Below are 18610 nucleotides of genomic sequence, written 5' to 3'. Positions count from 1 at the left end.
CCATTTTTTTTTTTTCACTGATAGGGACGAACCATCTAAAACACGTGGAGACCTCCCAATTGGTTGTTGTTGCAAGCCTGGAAGGGCAGCTTCAATGAGGTGGGGAGAAGTGGAAACTATATTGTAATGGTTACTGAGAAGTGAGGATAATAAGCAAACTTTTCTTTAAAGACAGAGTGGGAGAAATGATACATTCCAAGTAGAGAGGAGAGGTGAAGAAAGGTGACGACTTGTAGGATGGGTCATGTTAACATAGGTTTGAAGGGAAGAGTCAGAAAAGAGAAATCATTAATAAAGCGGGGGAGAGAGAAGAAAACATATATTGTAGATAAAATACCCAGTTTGCAGGAGGAGATGGTTCTGGAGCCTCAGTAAAGAGTCATGAGAAAGTTGTGAAGGCTGTCTTTCTGTAATAATTGATTACACAAGGTCTTCAGTGCAAGAAAAAGAGGCACTTCAGTGCAAGGCAGAAGAGGCATCTGGTGTAATCAGCATGGGCAACAGTGTCAGAAGTGACCAGATGCAGACACACACAAAAATGAGCAGCTGGGAGAAGGCAGCTGAGTGACCATCATCAAGCTATTTTTACAGTGGTGGTAGCCACCACACACTCACATTTCCAACATAACCTTGAGATGGTTGACAGGAGTCAGCCGCCCAGACTCAGCCACTGAAGGCAATGTCTCTCTATGCCTCCTCTGGCAAACACAGCTCAGGAAGTGGAAGCTGGTAGGGACTTAAGTAGAAACTGGTAAACTGATATCTTACCTCTGGGCCCCTTTGTAATTCATCCACCACCCACAAGACCTTGGGCCAAGATTCCCATTTTGGCCTCAGATACTAATTTTGGACCAACTGGTCAGTGCTCAGCTGGGCGTGGTGGCTGTGTGGGTGGGGACCACCGGGTAGTGGAGGAAGTGGGGCTGGTGAATCAGGCGGGCGCCCGGCTTCAGCATGGCCTGACTCACCCCAGACCATGGGAATGGGCACTCTGGGGCCAGTGGCGCCATCTCTGAGCAGCGCCAGGGCTGTCAGTGCATCATTAGTGGTTGCGAGTGCTTGCCCAGCACTTCTCACAAGGTGGCCTCAGGGCCTGCCCACATGCCATCTGGGTAATTACGTCCTATTTACCTTCCTGCAGATCCAGATGAACAAGCACTTCACTTCCTGACTTAACCTCTGTGTGCCGCCCTGAGTGATACGGTGAGTTTAAAAATCGTTCTTCTTTTCAACCTGATCAACCCTCTTCCCTCACGCTTCATGCTGGAGGATTCAGTAGGCTTAGATGTAGGGTCTCTGACCACCTTGTCTTCGTTTGTCAGTTGCAAACTGATTTCCCAGAGAAATCCAGACAGCCCCTACTGCCAGAGTGGACACTTGACACAGGACGGTTCCTCACGTGTCCCTCCCTTCCGACCTCTAGTTAAGTCGGCTTCTTCACTCTGATGAAACAATCCTCCACTTTTCAACTGATGTGGTTCAGTTGGTGTCAGTTCTACCCCCAATACCAGGCTGGCTTACCAGAACACTGTAATCTCTTGGCCATAGTGATTGGTTCTGAGAGTTTTGTGGACCACTTAGAAGAGAATCATTCCCTGCTGCGGCTACTGAGAGCATAGAATATAGGCCAAAAGTTACCGGCAGCGTTTTTTTCTTTTTTAAGATGACTGTTATGTGCCAAGAACTGCCTTAAGTGTCTTTATGTGTACTGTCTCACCAACTTCCCACATCAACCCCGTAAACTATAAGTTCTATTATATGAGGCAGCATAGTTTGGGAATCAATAGTACTAATTCTGGAACCAGATTACCTGGATTTAACTTCTGGTTCCATCATTTGCTAGTTGTGTAACAGGTAAGTTATTTAAACTTTCTGCGCCTCAGTTTCCTCATCTGTAAAATGGGGCTTCTAATGGCACCTACCTCACAGGTTGTTGTGAAAATCAGTGAATTTATTTACACAGGGTACTGGGAAGAACACAAGGCAGAAGAGCAAGTGCTCAAAATTTCAGCCATCCCTATCACTATCACCATCATCCTCGTGTCCCATTTAAAGACAAGGAAACTAAGGCACAGAGATGTTAAGAAATATATCTACAGCTGTGCAACTAGTCGGTGATGGCCTGGGGATTTGAATCAAGACTGCTTCTAGCTCTAGAGATGGTGTTCTATTTATTTATTCAGCCACGCCACACAGCCTGTGGGATCTTAGTTCCCCAACCAGGGGTCAAACCCACACCCCTGCAGTGGAAGACTAGAGCCCTAACAACCAGACGGCCAGGGAATTCCTGATGTGTTCATAACCATGAAACAGTACTTCCTGTGCCCAAGGACGTCACCTTGGTCTGCAGAAAACAGAGGTAACACACATAAAGCACAGCTGAGTGGAAAAGAAGGCAAAACAAGAGTCGTGAGGTATTTCCAGGGCCCCTTGAACCAGCTGTCTTAGACTGTACAGCTGCTGTAACAAAAATGCCATAGACTAGGCAGCATATAAACAACAAATCTGTCACAGCTCTAGAAGCTGGCAAGTCCAAGATCAAGGTGCTGGCAAACTCAGTATCTGGCGAATGTCACCTCACTGTGTCCTCATATGGTGGAAGGAATGAAAGAGCTCTACTGGAAAAAAAAAAAAAAAAGAGCTCTACTGGAGTCTCTTTATAAAGGCACGAGTATCATGCATGAAGGCTGCACTAGTCTCATTCATGAGGGCTCCACTCTAAGGACCAAATCATCTCCCAAAGGCTCCCACTTCTTCTTAATACCATCATCACCTTGGGGGATAGGGGTGTTGTAACATACAAATCTTTCAGGGACATAAACATTCAGTCTGGTGCTTGTCAGCACCAGACAAGCCAGGAATCCAACCTCCCTTTGGAGTTTTCAATACACAGCAAAATCCCTCTACCTCAGCCCAGTTTGTCCCTTGCAGTTGAAATCCCTTATAAACTTCACTGAAACAGCAATTCAAAGCTCACCCGCAAGACTGTCTTCATGTGCTGAGCCTGAATGACCCCAAAAGAAGAGAAAACACTGCCTTGATAGAAACTGCTTTAGGGTTACCACATCAGAGCTGTCTATTTGTTTGGTCATTCATTCATTCCTTTCAAGCATCCTCCACGGATGGAATGACGTTAGTTGCCAAGACATTCTGAGTGGACTAGGCATAATGGATTTCTGCATCAAAATATCAACAGTGTTCCCACAAGTATATTAATTAGGTCCAGCTCCAGCCTCAAGTACAGTCTCAATTCCCCTTCTGTCAGAACAGAAGTCTCTGGAATCTTTCAATCTATGCCAGATCTTTTCTGAGCTCTGCATATCTACTGCTATAGCTGGACTCCGGCCTGTCTTTAAATGCAAAAGGTAATGGGGAATTTCTACACAGACTAAATTATTCATCTCCATCGAACAACATAAGCAGCATTCAACCTCCATCTCTGGACACAGTCTTTCCAGATCAAAATATTCGATCAAGGTCCAAACAGGAAACGCAGATGCCAAACAGGTGACTTAGAAGGTAGGGGTCAAAGCCTTCCAGCCAGCAAGGTGAGTTGTGTCCTTCTGTGCATCAGAGCTGCACACAGAGAACCCTTGAGGGCTGGGATTACTTTTGATTTTTAAATCACAAGCGTCATAGAAAATATACAATGAATAACCCAATGATTCCTTGGAGAGTTCATTGCTCTCCCCGTCTCCTTTGATTCCCCTGCCTCCTCTCCACATCCTTTGAACTCCTAAAAGGACACTTTGAAGGCCTGTCATAAAGCAGTTTTTCATTCATGCTTTGCTCTTTGATGATCTTGCTGTTTGTCTGAATTGCAGCGTCCACAGGATGTCAGCCGGGCGAGCTGAAAGCCAATACTGACGGGGAAGGGCCAAGTGAGGATGAGTCTGAGCGGTGCTCATCTGTAAGAAGAAACAGGAAAGGAGGAAAGAGCCAGACAGGAAGGACCCAAACAGGATTTCTGGTCTCTCTTGCAGGTCTTATCCTTCAGAGTGGCCTCCTATGAGAGAGGCCTAGAGCACTGGAGCCTAGCGACAGCTGCCAGCCTGCAGGTTTTTACAAGTGTTCCTCCTGCTCCAGCCTCAAATGCGAGAGCCCTCTGTTTACCCCAGACTGCACTAAGCCAGCTCCCACTTGATGAGAAGGATGATGGGCTTTGATTTTTCCCAACCTCTTCCAATGTCCCTAGTGCAAGATTCCTTTCATTTCAAGGCTAGCAAGACACCATGAGGTGGGAAAAGAAGAGAGAGAGGTAGCCAGGCAGGTCTGCAGACACACACCTTCTTTCACCTTGCCCACTGACTCAGCAGTTGAGAACTAAGACTCTTATAAATGTCTCTTAAGAATCCTAAAATACTCAATAATAACCAGTGGCCCTCAAAGCAGCAGCCCTGGCCTGGGGATGGTAACTATGATGAGGGCAGACAGAGCTTTCTGTGAACCTAAGTGTTCTGAGATCCAAAGGGAAAAGAAACCACTCCCTTTCATGATGCAGGGAGTTTGATTCATGTGAAGGAAGTGGCTGGGGATGGGGGTGGGAGGGTTGGGGCACGGGTGTGGAGGTAAAACTCTTCATTCAGCTTTAAACAGTCAAAACATTAGAACTCATCACTCCAGAGGCATATGTGCAGTGTCAGAGGGGAGGGTAAAGACCTCACTCACTCTCAAGTGTTTAGTGAGTGCCTACCACATCCCAGGAGGACAAGAGTGAGCCAAACAGACAGATCTCTGCCCTTGTGGAGCTAACAATTCACTGAAAGGCCAGATGTTCAACACTGCCACTCATACATATGTAATTGTAAACTGGGTCACATACCTTACAGTATAGGGTGTGAGGACAGCATTAACACAGAGACACCATTTAGACATGGGGGCCAGCCTACAAGGAGACCTGGGAAAGCCCAATCTAAAAAGGCGACATTTAAGCTGAAGGGGAGAGGGATGATGGTCCATCACCATGGAACAGTATGATATGCAGAGCAAACAGCATTTTATGCAAAAGGAACAGCATGAGAAAGTCTGACTGAAGGGGAGTCAGATTGGAGGAGTCAACAGTTAGCAAAAGACCTGTGATGAGTAAAGATGCAATCAATGTGCATTAAGCCCCACAACACACCAGATGATACACCCCGTACCAGCGACACAGCAGTGAACATAATGCACAAAAGCCCTGTCCTCCTGCAGTTTACTTCCCAGATGCTACCTCGTCAGAAATCAGACTCCAGCAGAGCGACCAGTAATTCAGGCTGCCTGGATGAAGCAATCCATGATGAAGCAATGGGCAGGGCCACTTCATACATGAGGGTTTTCTCGCCCAAAGGCTCACAGTGTGGGCCACCAACACCGAGTGAGCAGCTACTCTCACTTTCCCCTGCATGGATGGACGCCAGACTGAAATCACCCATGGGGATGCGGCAGAGGGCAGGCCAAGCCAGTCAGACAAGTGGAGCACCCCTCCTTCCCCTGTGCTGGCAGTTCTGGCCCACGGTGGCCAGGGGTATGGAGTGATCTCCAGGCCCTCCATCAACCAGTTCTAAGTTCTGAACATAGTTCTGGCACAGTGTGCAGTAATTTGCAGCATGGGATTTTTGAATCAAACAGAACTGGCTTCTTGTCCCAGCTCTGCCACGGGCCAACTGGGCCCAGAACTTGCCCTCTCTGAGCCTCTGTCTTAGTCTATGAAAGAGGGTTAGGGGTTACTGGGACCTTGCAGTTGTGAGGACTGCGAGAGTTAGGGCATGTAGAGTGCTGAGCACTCTTCATGGCGCTAGGCATCAGCTACTGGGGTATGAAGACTGGGAAGTGATAGATCCCACTTCCCTGCCTGGAGACACTGAACTTAATGTAATTTTTGTAAAGCCCAGAGTCACAGGCAACAATGAAGCGCCCTGCACAGCCCTCTCCCTTTTATTCACGCATTGCCTGGGAAACCAAGGCAGAGTTCAGCATCTCGCCTGGCGTAACCCCAGGACTTCAAAGTCAGGAATGTTCATTTCTGAGAACAGTGAAGCAACCACAGGAAGCGTGCAGCAGAAGCAACAACTGGCCGAATTAGTCCCATGGGAATTACTCGGAAATATCTTCCATTCAAAAAGACTTTGTGAATTTTCCATTGCAAATATTTAATATCGAATTGGGTTCTCTCTTCCGCCTTTGTCAGTGGAGTGCTCAAAATAATTTTAATATTAGCCGAAGCCAAGGAAAATTACGAAGATAAATCTGCAACATTTCCTTCCCCTTCTCTCCCCCTCTCTCCCTGCCCATGACACATCCCACAGCCAAACTTCAGTGATCTGAAGTCTTCCACAGCTCAGCAGTTAAGCAGTTGCTTCTAAGACAAATGACATAGTTTAAACATTGGCCCTGCTACTTATAAATTTTATGATTTTAGGCTAGTAACTTATGCTCTTTAAGCCTCAGTTTCTTCCTCCATAAAATGGAGACAATAAAAGTCTCATTAAGTTACTAAGAATGGAGGGAAAGTTCCAGAGGTGAATGTTACTTGCTATTATTACTACTATCTGTTCTCTTCCCACAATGACCTAGGTCATCCAGAGATGGTCCAGAGACAGCAGCTAGTCCAGCAGGCCCGCAACAAGCACTAACTGACCAAGGAGAAAACATCTTTGGCTGGAATGGGGTGAAGAGGCTGTGCGTCCTCCTTGGAAACTGACAGTCTATGCAGAAGGAAGATCTGTGTGAAGTTTAGTGAATCCACCAGCAGCCAAGTCATCCTGCACTGGTACAGAGAAAGCTGCCTTCCTGTTTCTTATCATTCCCAGGCCCCAGATCAGAGATGACATCAGACCAAAATCCTAGACCTTGAGAGTTTATCTAAGGACCTCTATAGAGTTTTCTTTTCTTCTATCCCTCCTACTTCCCTTCCTACAGTGAGCAATCCAGTCTGACCTCATGGAACTTACAGTCTAGGAAGGAAGATGATAGAACATAAAGTCATCAATAGGAAAAGTCCTCTGAAGGAAATGAACTTCCTTCCACATAGGAGGTGGAGAGCGACTGGGGACAGGGACTGAGGTGGGGTAGTATGGGAAGGCTGCTCCGATATAGGTCCTGAGGCTGCACCAGTGGCAAAACAAAGAAAAATGAAACTATCTTGCTAATTCTTTATTTTCAAGGCAATTAACAGGTCCAAGGTATAAGTGCTTGAGGATAAGTCAGAAGAGAAGTACTAGACTGAGGGTTGTTCCATCTAATCTTCTCTTCGCCCACCAACAAACCATGAAAAGGTTAGTACAAGATGGACCCCAGGACGATTGAATTTACCTCCCACGGATGACCCTGAAGCATTAGCAGAAACACAGGTCTCTAATTTGTGCCAGAACCATTGCTAGACTAATAACAATCAGAACAGCAAGAGTCACTTACTACGTGGGGTGTGTGCCAGGCAGCAGTCAGGCACTGCCTTGTGTTCCCTGGTTTACTCCTCCCAACTTGGGGACGATGATACTGTCACCCCACCAGCATCTCACTTGTGGGGAAACCCAAGCACGGGGACGTAAAGCAACCTAGGAGAACACAGCTATCTGCAGGTGGGGCAGGGATGCTACCAAGTAGGTACTATCATCAGCTCCATTTTACAGTTGAAGAAACGAAGACAGAGCGCTCAAGCGACCTGTCCAACGTGGTACAGCCCATGGTGGGTAGGAGGAGGACTAAGCTAGGCAGATGATGCCAGAGTCCAGGCACAGAATGACCCGAAGTGCATGCAGGGAACAGGAAGTCCTTCCATTTCTCTGGAGGGGCAGGTGAACAAGGAGATGCAAAGAGACATCTATTAACACATTCATTCAATGAACATGAAAGATGCACAGGACAGCCAAGCCTGGTACTGCTTTCTGGAGCTTCAGTCTGGTAAGAAAGCCAGAGATGGATGAGTTAATGCACGTTACTGTATACTCATGACCATTGGGACACGCGGCAAGGAAAAGTTTACAATGTGATGGGTGTAGATAAGGAGCGGTGACGAGAAATTTGAGGCAGGTCCTTTCAAGGGTTCACCGAGTGAAGAGTGACCTTTCTTGGAAAGAACATGGCAAATCTGAGGAAATGACGGAAAGTGGAGAGACTGGGATGCACAAGGGAGGTGAGGGAGGTGGGAGACAGGAGAGGAGCCTGGAGAGGTTGGCAGCAGAGAAGACTGAGAAAGTGGTGGGAAGCCAGGCCACAGGGAGCGCACAGGCCAGGCCGGGAAGCCTCCGCCCACAGGTCTAGGGGAAGCAGACACTGAGGCAGGCACAGCTCTATCTAGGGAAGCTCATTTGGAAATAGGAATCGGGAGATTTAGGAGGAAGCAGGGCTAGAGGCACTGAAACAACACAATCCAGAAAAAACGTAGTGGGTACCTGGAAGAGTACTTTTGAGTACTTTTTGATGCTTTGGAGCTGTGGTTTGGAGAAGACCCTTGAGAGTCCCTTGGACTGCAAGGAGATCCAAGCAGTCAATCCTAAAGGAAAACAATCCTGAATATTCATTGGAAAGACTAATGCTGAAGTTGAAGCTCTAATACTTTGCAAAGAGCCGACTCATTGGAAGAGACCCTGATGCTGGGAAAGATTCAGGGCAGGAGGAGAAGGGGATGACACAGGACGGGATGGTTGGACAGCATCACTGACTCAGTGGACATTAGTTTCAGCAAACTCCGGGAGATGGTGAAGGACAGGGAAGCCTGGTGCACTGCAGTCCATGGGGTCACAAAGAGTCAGACACAACTGAGCGACTGGAGAGGATGGTCGCAGGAGAGGAGGAAACGGATTCAAGAGAACCAGCAGAAACAGAAGGGACAGGAGCCTGTGATGCCTCAGGGGTCACAGGGGAAAGATGAGCCCATGTGGGGACTGGGAGCATGGGGCTCTTTAAAAACCAGCAGGAAGACCCAGGGGCCATGCCAAGTGCAGTGTGAGCAAGCGCACTGAAGGATTGCTGGAGTGACAGCTTCTGAGCTCTGGGCAGGACACCCAGAAATGTTCTAAGAAACAAATGCCACTGGCCCCATTTCACTCACCAGCAAGCTGAGGCTCAGCGAGGCAGGCTGATGGTGTCTCCCTGGGCCAATGCCATCTCCCCCCACCTCCCCAGGTGGCTTCCCTGCAGCTCTTCTTTGGGTTTAAATCCTTCTCTCATTTATACTCATTTGCTTGTGTTCTGCCAGTCAAAGCAACAGAGCCTTCCTAATGACCCACCCTGCACTGGTCTGGGGACTGCCAATCTTCAGGGAAAAGGTAACTCACAGAGAAGCTGTGTTTGACACACACACAATTTTCTGAAACATGGGTTTGTTGTCAATATTTAAAAATCAGGTAATTCTACATACAAATCCAGATCTCAAAAGTCTCTCAGAAACCCAGATTATCTGGTGACATTGGGTCCACATCCTCACGAGCCAACAACTGCCTTGAGTGGAGGCACTGCCCTCCTGAATAACCACAGGACTTCTGGTTTACCACAGTCCTCACCCCAAACAACTAACACCCACAAAAGAAACGCAGCTATGTGCCCACTGAAGAAGCCTGCTCCTTTAAAATCAGCAGTCATTTTTATCTTCAGGGCAAAAGGGAGCAGAGGAGACTGGGGCTAACCAGAGAATACAGCCTTCAAGTGTAGGAGAGCTCCCAACCTGCCTCGTCTTCATAGACATTTGAGCCTCTGACCTCTGACTGTTAATATTTTCTTCTTATCGGGAGGTCGAGGAGCAAGGCTGCTTGCCACATGCTTGCATCCCTATCTGGGATCACCCAAGAGTCCCTCCTCCATCTTGCTGCTACCCCTCTCTACCCACTGCCACATGGATTCTAAGTTTCCATTCACAAGGCTGTCCAGCAGACATCCCAGGGAATGAGGACACAGAAGTGTATCTGCCCAGAACCAGTGTATCTATTCCCACTGGGGAATAAATACAGTCCAAGTGAAATAAGGGCTCTTGCTGAGGCTGGCTCGGGTCTTCAATAAAACAGGACATTCTTTCAGAGCAGTGTCCTCACGAAGGAGCTGAGAAGGGAAAACACTTCTGATTGCACAGCATCCTCTCCCTCGTGGAGACTTGGCATAAAACAGAAAAATGAAACACACCCCGGTTCCTCTCTAGAAAATCTCAACATGGAGACAGGGGTCAAGACGTAAAAAGGGAGAGGCGGGAGAGAGATCAGGGAAACAAAAAGGGAGGTGCCTGGTGGCCTGCTCTGAAGGTAAAAGGGTGACTATTATTTCAGGGGTCCTGAGCTCCTGGGGTTAAGGATAGGACATGCCCAGTATCTCCCAACACTCTCTAATACTTAGCATTCCTACCCTCTCTCATTTCCATCTTACTGCATTCTCTGAAGTCTAGAGAGGATTTGCCAACAACTGACTAGTTCAGGCCCCTGGGAGAAAGAGCCATGCCCTCCAGCTTTGGGAGCCACCCACGTGCACACACTTGGCAAGCTTCCATCTGTGTCTAGCAGTGCTCTGGAGAACCCGGCCACCAAAGGGTTAAGCAAAGGAGTACACTGGGGTGATGTGATGAGCAACCGCAGACATGTTCCCGCCCCTCACAGAGTTTACAGCCAAGTAGGGGAGACAAACAGTAATCGAATGTTCACAGACATTCATGCATGCATTATTCAAAACAGAACCATGCACTCTGAAGACAAGAGATCACCCTGCGCATGCATATAATAAAGTGATCAGGCATAGTGAGGGTGGTCAGGGGAGGAAGGATTCCCTGGGCAGCAGCTGCTCAAGAGAATGGGGCAGGAAAAGCATTCCAGCAGAGGGAACAGCCGGTGCCCAGGAGGCAGCCACATCACTGTGCCTCCTGTCCTGTTTCCTCTTAATAAGCTCTGGTTTGGTTCCAGTGTGGTCCACTGGAAGGAGCTGAAGCATAGCTGAGTGGGCTCTGGGAAGAAGCTGGAATAAGGACAGGTGGGAGAGAGCTCCACGGCCAGCAGGGGCAGAATTCCCCAGAGACGCCAGCCCCCCAACAAGGTACAAGCTGCCTGGGAGGCAGTGGGACCACTGGGTCATTTCTAGAGTGCAAGGATGTCAGCTCCCATCAGTGACAAACCAAACACAAAATGAGGACATAAGACATGTCCCCACCAAGCTCTCTGGAAGGCGGAGTTAGAAATTACTCAAGTCTAATTTCAAATACAAAAATAACTCAGAATTTTTAAAATCATCTTTTGTGGTACCTCTGATTCTTGCAAACAATACCTTCAATGTACAATCATTTTCAATTTGCGGAAGAGACTTCATTTCAACCTGGCAACTACCTTCAGAGGTGCTTCAAATAGCAGCCAGTGATCTTTATAAAACATGCCTCAGCTCATGAGGGGCCCCAGTTCTCAACTTTCCAATGGCTCCCACTACATCTAAAATGAGGTCGAAAAGCCACTCCTTGATCTGGCCCTTACCCATGGCATCAAGCTCACCTCATCCCCTCTGCTCTCTGCCCACCATTCTGCAATCAAAATGCCCTTTTGCTCAGTTCCTCAACCAGGCCAAACATGCCCCAGACTCCGGGCCTTTGCATATGCTATTCCCTCTGCCAGGAATGCAATCACCACCTGCTCCCTTTCTCTTCCCTTGGCACTTTCTCTTTCCTTGGATCCCAACTTAAATACCACCACCTAAGAGACAGGCCTTCCTTGTTAGTCACATCATCAGAAGTAATGTTCTTCCCACTCAGTCTCATCTCAAGCCTATTTTCTTTCTTTTTCAGATGTGTGTCCAACCAGGAATTCTCTCCAGTCCCTCCCAGCACTTTTCACTTTTCCACAATTTGCTTATTTCTCGTTAGGCTCTCCCACTAGACAAGCTCCAAAAGGAAAAAGATCACACTGGCCCTGACAGTGATGTTTTCCTACCAACCAGCACAGTGCCTGGCGCATAGGAGCTGTCCAACCAGTGAGAACTGCTGAGTGAATATGTTGTGGGTTCTGCAAAACGCCTGTTGCGAATGCCTCCAAAACGTCCACTGGGCAAAGAAACAAGGCTGGGGAGCCACATTCTTGATCAGAGGACACCAGAAAGATATGACGATTGAATACCATTTGTCCTCGATTAGACTGAATCAGAAACAGAGCTTATAATCATAAAGGACATCGTTGAGACCATAATGGAGCTTCTAACATGGGCTGAACATCAGACAAAAGTACTGCATCAATATAAAAGTTCCTGATAATTTGATAATTCCACCATTCTAAACTAGGAAAAGACAGATATTTTAGGAGCGGAGTGCCATGAGGTCTGCAACTTACTTTCAAAAGTTCAGCAAAAATAAATATATTTGTGTATGTCTACAGACACTCACACACTGCGTTTGTTCTCTCCACGCAATTTTTCTGTAGGGTTTTCAAAGTAAAAGGGGGGAGGGGCAGAGGGAATAAACTGATGGACAAATAAGCAAATAAAAAGAGTTTAATTTCTCATTTTTGGTTGAAGTGATGTGATTTACCCAAGATCATATGTATAGCCTCTGGCAGGGTTGAGATTTTGACTGAAATATCCAAATTCTCAGACTTTTTACATTTCCATTGCAAGTGACTCACCTGGACTTGTGACAGTTTCAAACAGGTAAATTTCAGGGCCCTGAACTGAATTACTGGTTGGATATGCACCAGCTTAAAGAAATCAAAACGATGTTGGGTGACTTTAATCTAGGACTCAGGCTTCCAGACATTTTACCTTATGAAATAAAAGCCTTCTCATTTGCATATATCTAGCCCAGAAACAATCATTCAAACGTAAACCCTTTCTGCCTGCTCCCACATGCTATGTGGATTATACCTCTAATAATAGGGAGTTACAGAAGTGGTGGAGGGAGAAAGACTAGCAATGAAGTTTTAATTTTCTATTTTTACTATAATTATTAAAACAATCTTTCTTGTTTCTTTTCCACCTATGACCATTAAAGCCTGTGCAACTCTGCATGGTCAAACTCCTATTCACCCTTCAACTCCCAGCCTAGACTCCTCTTCCTCCTGGAAGATTTCCCTGATTTCTCCAGGATAATTTAGGAACCCTCCTTCTGGGTTCCCATGAGCCCTCTCCTTTCTGAATAAAAAATTAAATCTCATCAAACTAATTTTTATTGCCTGGTTGCTTGCTGCTCCCCATCACAGAATTGCACCCCTCACGAGGGCAGAAGCTGGGATGTCAGTGGTAAACCTGTGCCTAGCCCACAGAGCACATGTGGTAATCCACTGAGTGAGCTGGCCCATTCCCACTCCTCACCAGATCTTAGATGACCTGCGGAGGGCAGGCTGGGGCTGGCTCTCCCCAAGCAGCTCTAGAGAAGCTTTTCTTCTGCCTGTTGTTTCAGGTGTCCTGTATCACATCCCCTTTGGGACAGGAAGTGTCCTATGTCACTGTTTTCTCCTCTTGTTCTGTTATCAAAGGCTGGACCAGGGAGTTCCTGAGCCAGAATCAGGGGGCTTGGGTCCAGTTACCCACCACCTGCTAGAACAGTGACTTGGCCGCAGTGCCAAATAGGGAACAACACAAGCTTTATTAAATAATAATAACATACTGCTCACTCCATCTGGTCATTTCAGCTGAGGGATCAGCTTTAAAGTCTTGCCAGGGTGGGATAAGCAGAATGGCCTTCACGGGTGGCAGAAGGGGCAGATATGCAGGATAGAAGTTTTGGGGGCTCTGTGGATTTGACTACAGGGCTGTTTTTCACTTGTTCATTCCTTCCCAGGAAGAGTCCAAACAGAAACTGTACGCTTCTGGTGTCCATTTCAGTAACTGCAACTCAACATGGTGGAAAAAGCAGTCCAATAATGCAGGTTTGATTCCCAGCTCCCTCCCCATCTGGGCGCGTTATTTAACCTCTTGGAAACACAGTTCCAGTTGCCATGAGTGGTGGCCAACACCTTCCTCATGAGACTGTGAACAGAAATGAAGACAATAATCAGATAACCCAGCATGTTGTAAATGATACACACTGCACAGAGTACTGCAAAACTGTGACAGGATTCAGGAAAACCGCTCCCTTGAACAGATGACCTGCAGGAACTGGGAGAGTATGAAAGAGCAGGCGTGCTGGGGGCTGCAGACTCGCCTAGGAGAGACAGCACACAGACACCTGCTAGAAATTCATCATGTACTCAGTCAGGCACGGTTATAAAACTTGCTGGGGCCACGTGGGTACACAGGGAGGCACAGATGCTGCGTACGTTTTCTCATTCCTTAGCCCCCCTTGCCACTCCTAGGCCCAGGATTCTCACAAGCCTAACACCTGACATGATGACACTCTTCGCCTAAGGGCCCTACGAGGGTTGAGAAGACTGAATCTTTGTACATTACTGCCTTTTCTATTTTACACACACACACATCACAAACTAAGAATTTAACTCAAAACTCTTTGTGTTTCTGTTTAGGGAAGTGTTTGCCCACATGGGGATCTTCTGGTCCTTGAACAGAACTCAGCATTCAGGAGACATCATCACCCTGGGGGGGAAGCAGGAAGCAGAATCATTGCCCGCGTCCATGAACAGGATCTTTGTCCTATGTCCCAACATCCTTGAAAGCCACCTTCTGTGGGATCTGTCCCCCACGGAGCCTTTCTCCACCAAAGCCTGCCCGTATCTCCTGACTTCCGTCTAGCTCACCCCCCACACCCCAGCGACCAGAGCCCTACCTTTGTCCTCGTTACCTCTCAACTGGACTAGAGCCAAGGCCTCCCGCAGTCTTCCTGGCTACGCATGCTGATGCCCCTCCCCTCCCCACACCCACCCTCCACTCTGCCATCAGAAAGGCCTGAGTATAACGCTCGGAGCACAGAAGCCCCTTCCTGGGATCCCCCCAGGGGCCCCATGGCCTGCGGGTTCCATCCCACAGTCCCTAGGAAAGCACAAAAGCTTCATTTTGTTCTGCAGCTTCAGCCTCCATGCTGTCCTTTCCTCCTCCATCTTACCAAAATATTTGCTGCTTTCCCTCCCCCTCCCCACTGCCCCCCAACCCCCACCCTGGGCTTTTGCTATCTCTTTCTACCTCCCGGAAAGCCTCTCCCATCTCTGCCTTACTCTTATCACTCTCGATGACTCACTGGACACTTCCTCTAGGATGTGCTCTCGAAAGCCACAGCTGGGGCCGAAGACCCTTCCTCTGGTCCCACAGGCTCCCATTTAACTAGTTTAAACTGGAATTACAGGTCCATGACCCCGATTCCCCAACTAGGTATTACCTTCCTCCAGGTAGGGAGTGGACTGGATCCCCAGCATTCCCCAGCACCTAGCACCTCGGCTTAACACTGCCAATGACCAACTAGTGTTTGCCAAGCTGAAACGAACCTCCAATCCCCAAACAGAATCGCAATGAGCACTTCAACCAAGAGCCCCCTCCATCTGAGGAAGGGAAAAAACAAAAGGCTCCAGGTTGATGGAGCCCATACTGCCCTGGAAGACCTGGGACCTGGATACTCAGTGCAACAGGAAGACATCCAAGCACTGCCTAAGGAGAGAATAGGCATTACCCTGAAGCTGCCTCAGGCCAAGGACACTGTATCAGCCCAGCCTGCCTTGGTACTGTCCATCTCAAAAGCAGATGTGTACATCTGAGGGCACATCCTTATGCCAAGGACTGCACAAAGCCACAGGACAAGAAGGGACACCTTTCTGGACAGCCAATCTAATACTCTTCAGCTTTTTTATAACAGGCTTCCCTGGTGGCTCAGTGGTAAAGAATTCACCTGCCAACACAGAAGATGTGTGTTCAATCCCTGGGTCAGGAAGACACCCTGGAGGAGGGCATGGCAGCCCACTCCAGTGTTCTTGCCTGGAGAATCCCATGGACAGAGGAGCCTGGTGGGCCACAGTCCATGGGGTCACAAGAGAGTCGGCACGACTTAGTGACTGAACAGCAACATATATGGCGTTCTTGCTACGTCTTAGGCACACATGTCAGTTTGTTTAATCTTCAAATTGGTCCCACAAAGTGGGTACTACGAGCTGCCCCCATTTTATGATGTAGAAACTGAGGCCCAGGAAGGTTAAATGAGCTGCCTGAGGTTATAAAGACAGCAAGCAGCAGTAGTGGGGTTCAGACATGGGCATAGAGCTCAAGTCCACTGCTAACCACTACACTACACTGCTTTTCTTCAGACCACTTTACAGAAACAGAAAACAATGTCACGGAATGAGCTGCACATCTCAAGAGTTCTGGTTTTTTGTTTTTAAGATAACATACAGGACTTCAACACCCGGGCCTTGCTCACCCACCCCTCCAAGCTCTTCTCCAACTCCTTCTCTCCTCTTCGGCTTCTTCTCAGTTTCTGGTAGGTGCCAAGTTCATTTCCAACAAGGAACTTTCACACATAGCGACCCTCTGCTGGGACTGTTCCACAGACCTTGCCAGGTCTCCAGCCAGCTGACCCCCTGACTCAGGTTTCACCATCTCAGATGGACCTTGCCTGACGACCCTGCCCAGGTCTCCTCTGCTTCTCCATCCCAGCACCACGGTCATCCTCTCCACAGCAGGGCTCCCGGTGGGTGGCCACATGGTTGCCTTCTACAGCTGGACACTGTTTTCCCCATTGCCCGACAAAGCTCATGAGGACAGGAACCTTTCTGTTTTGCTCACCTGGCACCCAGCAGTAAAGCAGTCAAATGTTTACTAGATGTACAAACACCCGGGTGAACTGAGTGAACTCATTAATCAAAGGAAGGAAGAGCTGCAGGAGAGGAGGAACTGCCCCCTTAGGCTTTCAACTCTGGGAGATAAGCCTTCACTAAGAGCAACGGTATTTTGGTGGAAAAAATTAAAAGGAGACTTCAAGATTATGAGCCCATGCTTTTGGAGAAAGTGACCTACAGTAAACTCCAAGTGGCTCATCTGTTCTGATTTCTGTGAACATGAACTTTGCCCTTAAAGAGGCAGTCCTTGGAGAGGACCATGGAACTGCCCAGGATGATCTGCTTCAGGCAAGACTGGGCAGGCAAGCACCCTTAATGCTGTTTGAAATCTGCCCCAACTTCACCGAGCTAGAAGCACCTCGAATCCCTAGAGGAACATTCCTGGGAATGAGCTCACACAATTACTATTACCCTCAAATGTAAAAGCCAAACCTCCAAGTCTGTACCATCCAAACTTAAGGCTGCAGTTCACCTTGCAAAGGGGTGGGTTCAGGCTGCTGCAGCCCCAGAAGTGGGGGTAAATCAAGCCTCAAACACAGCTAGCCTTTGGGGCACACAAGCACACCCCTGAAGCTTTTCCACCCAAGCCCCTGGGAACATGTTTATGAAAGGCAGCAGAGGGGTAGGGGGTGAGAGGGGGATCATTATTAAAAAGACAACTGGAACCACAGGAGAGGAAATGTCTCTGCTATTACTCCCAGCAGGTCACTATTGTGGAAGAGAAGTAATACCATTTTAAAAGTGCCAAACAGGAAGGCAGGGCAAGGTGGGGGATAAAGGAGGTCAGAGTGGGTCAAAAAAAATAAAAAAATTTTAATGTCCTTCTTAAAGCAGAATTGTTCTGCAGGGAGACACCTTCAGAAATTTCCCTTCCTCCGTTCTAATGAGATTTTTTTCCCCCTAGTGTACAAATTTTTTTTCCAGGAAAGGGCAGGTCTTCTCTGCTTTTCTCTCCCTTTCTTTTTGGCTCCCTTACCAGGCCTCTTACACCTTCTGGCTTCCAAGAGCATCCTGAGGATACTTACTAACAGGAAGCCAGGCAAGAAGGGAACTGACACAGTCATGAGGTGACATAAGCCCACTGACAAGCTGCCAATTCAGCCTATTGAAGATGTAACTGAAAAGCCAGCATTTCACTCAAACTAGGTCACCTCCAAGTGCTGAGGGTGTCAGCTGTTCATCACTGACAGAGAACGGAGGAGCCAAGAGGTTAGTGGTTTCCCTGGGGACACACAGAGGCCAAGGGGATGAGGGAGAGACAGAGAGCAAGGAGGGAATTTGTGAAAAGAGCTGGAGCAGAAGAATGGGAGGGAGACATGCGCAGGCAAGTGGGTCTCTGAAGCAAACTGTGGAGATGCCACTTGTGTGGTATTCGGCTTTCATGTTTCATACATTCCCTTCTTTTTGCTTGCTAATAAGCATTGTCTTCATTCAACAACAAAAGTTCCCCCAGATGAAGTGTCAGTACTTTAAGGCAAGGACTGTTGTTTTGTTGGTGTCCTCAGTTTCACCAAATAACGAGCCACACCCAAAGTCAACATCTAGATGCCTGATGACTAGGTGATTGTAAGGGAAAAAAAAATACAGTGAACTGATGCACATATGGGCTCTAGGGTCAGTCAAGCTTGGGTCTGACACCTGGCTCCTTTTCTCATTAGCTGTGTCCCCGTGAGTAACTCTTCCAAGCTCTTGATGCTTCCAGCTCCCCACTAATAAAATAAGGACCACAGTATTGCCCAACTCCTACAGTTCCTAGAGATACTACATATGAAGCCCTGAGTGATGTGCCTGGCATAAAGTAAACATTCAGTAACTGAGTTATCCTTGACTATTACTACTGCAAATGATGACAAGCACGCCCTGGCTCTGGGTTTCCCTAAGAGTGTCCTCATATGCCTGCCTTCTGCCCTTAACACCTGAGAAAACACCCATCTATTGGGCACTCAAGCTTCACTGGACAGACTGAGGAT

At 47.8% G+C, this 18610-nt stretch overlaps 1 protein-coding gene across 12 annotated transcripts in view; it reads right to left on the bottom strand.

Moving 5' to 3' along the window:
* Nucleotides 1–18610, bottom strand: part of LOC147369572 (uncharacterized) — a 545146-nt gene that overhangs the window by 288662 nt on the left and 237874 nt on the right. For 2 of the 12 annotated variants that reach the window (XR_015167594.1, XM_086412163.1), the window contains exon 7: nt 870–3908. The exons of the other annotated variants lie outside the window; for them this stretch is intronic. Coding sequence is in view for 1 of the 2 variants with exons in the window: in XM_086412163.1 (XP_086268289.1) it covers nt 3908 (1 nt within the window). In the remaining variant the exon portion in view is untranslated. Of the gene's footprint in view, nt 1–869; nt 3909–18610 lie in introns of those variants that run through there. 12 annotated transcript variants of the gene reach the window in all.

Source organism: Bos grunniens, chromosome 7 (genome assembly GCF_055505025.1).
Source record: "Bos grunniens cultivar Pamir isolate PY7600 chromosome 7, Bosgru_T2T1.0, whole genome shotgun sequence".
NCBI classification, from domain to species: domain Eukaryota; kingdom Metazoa; phylum Chordata; class Mammalia; order Artiodactyla; family Bovidae; genus Bos; species Bos grunniens.
This window is presented reverse-complemented; position numbering and strand designations above follow the sequence as displayed.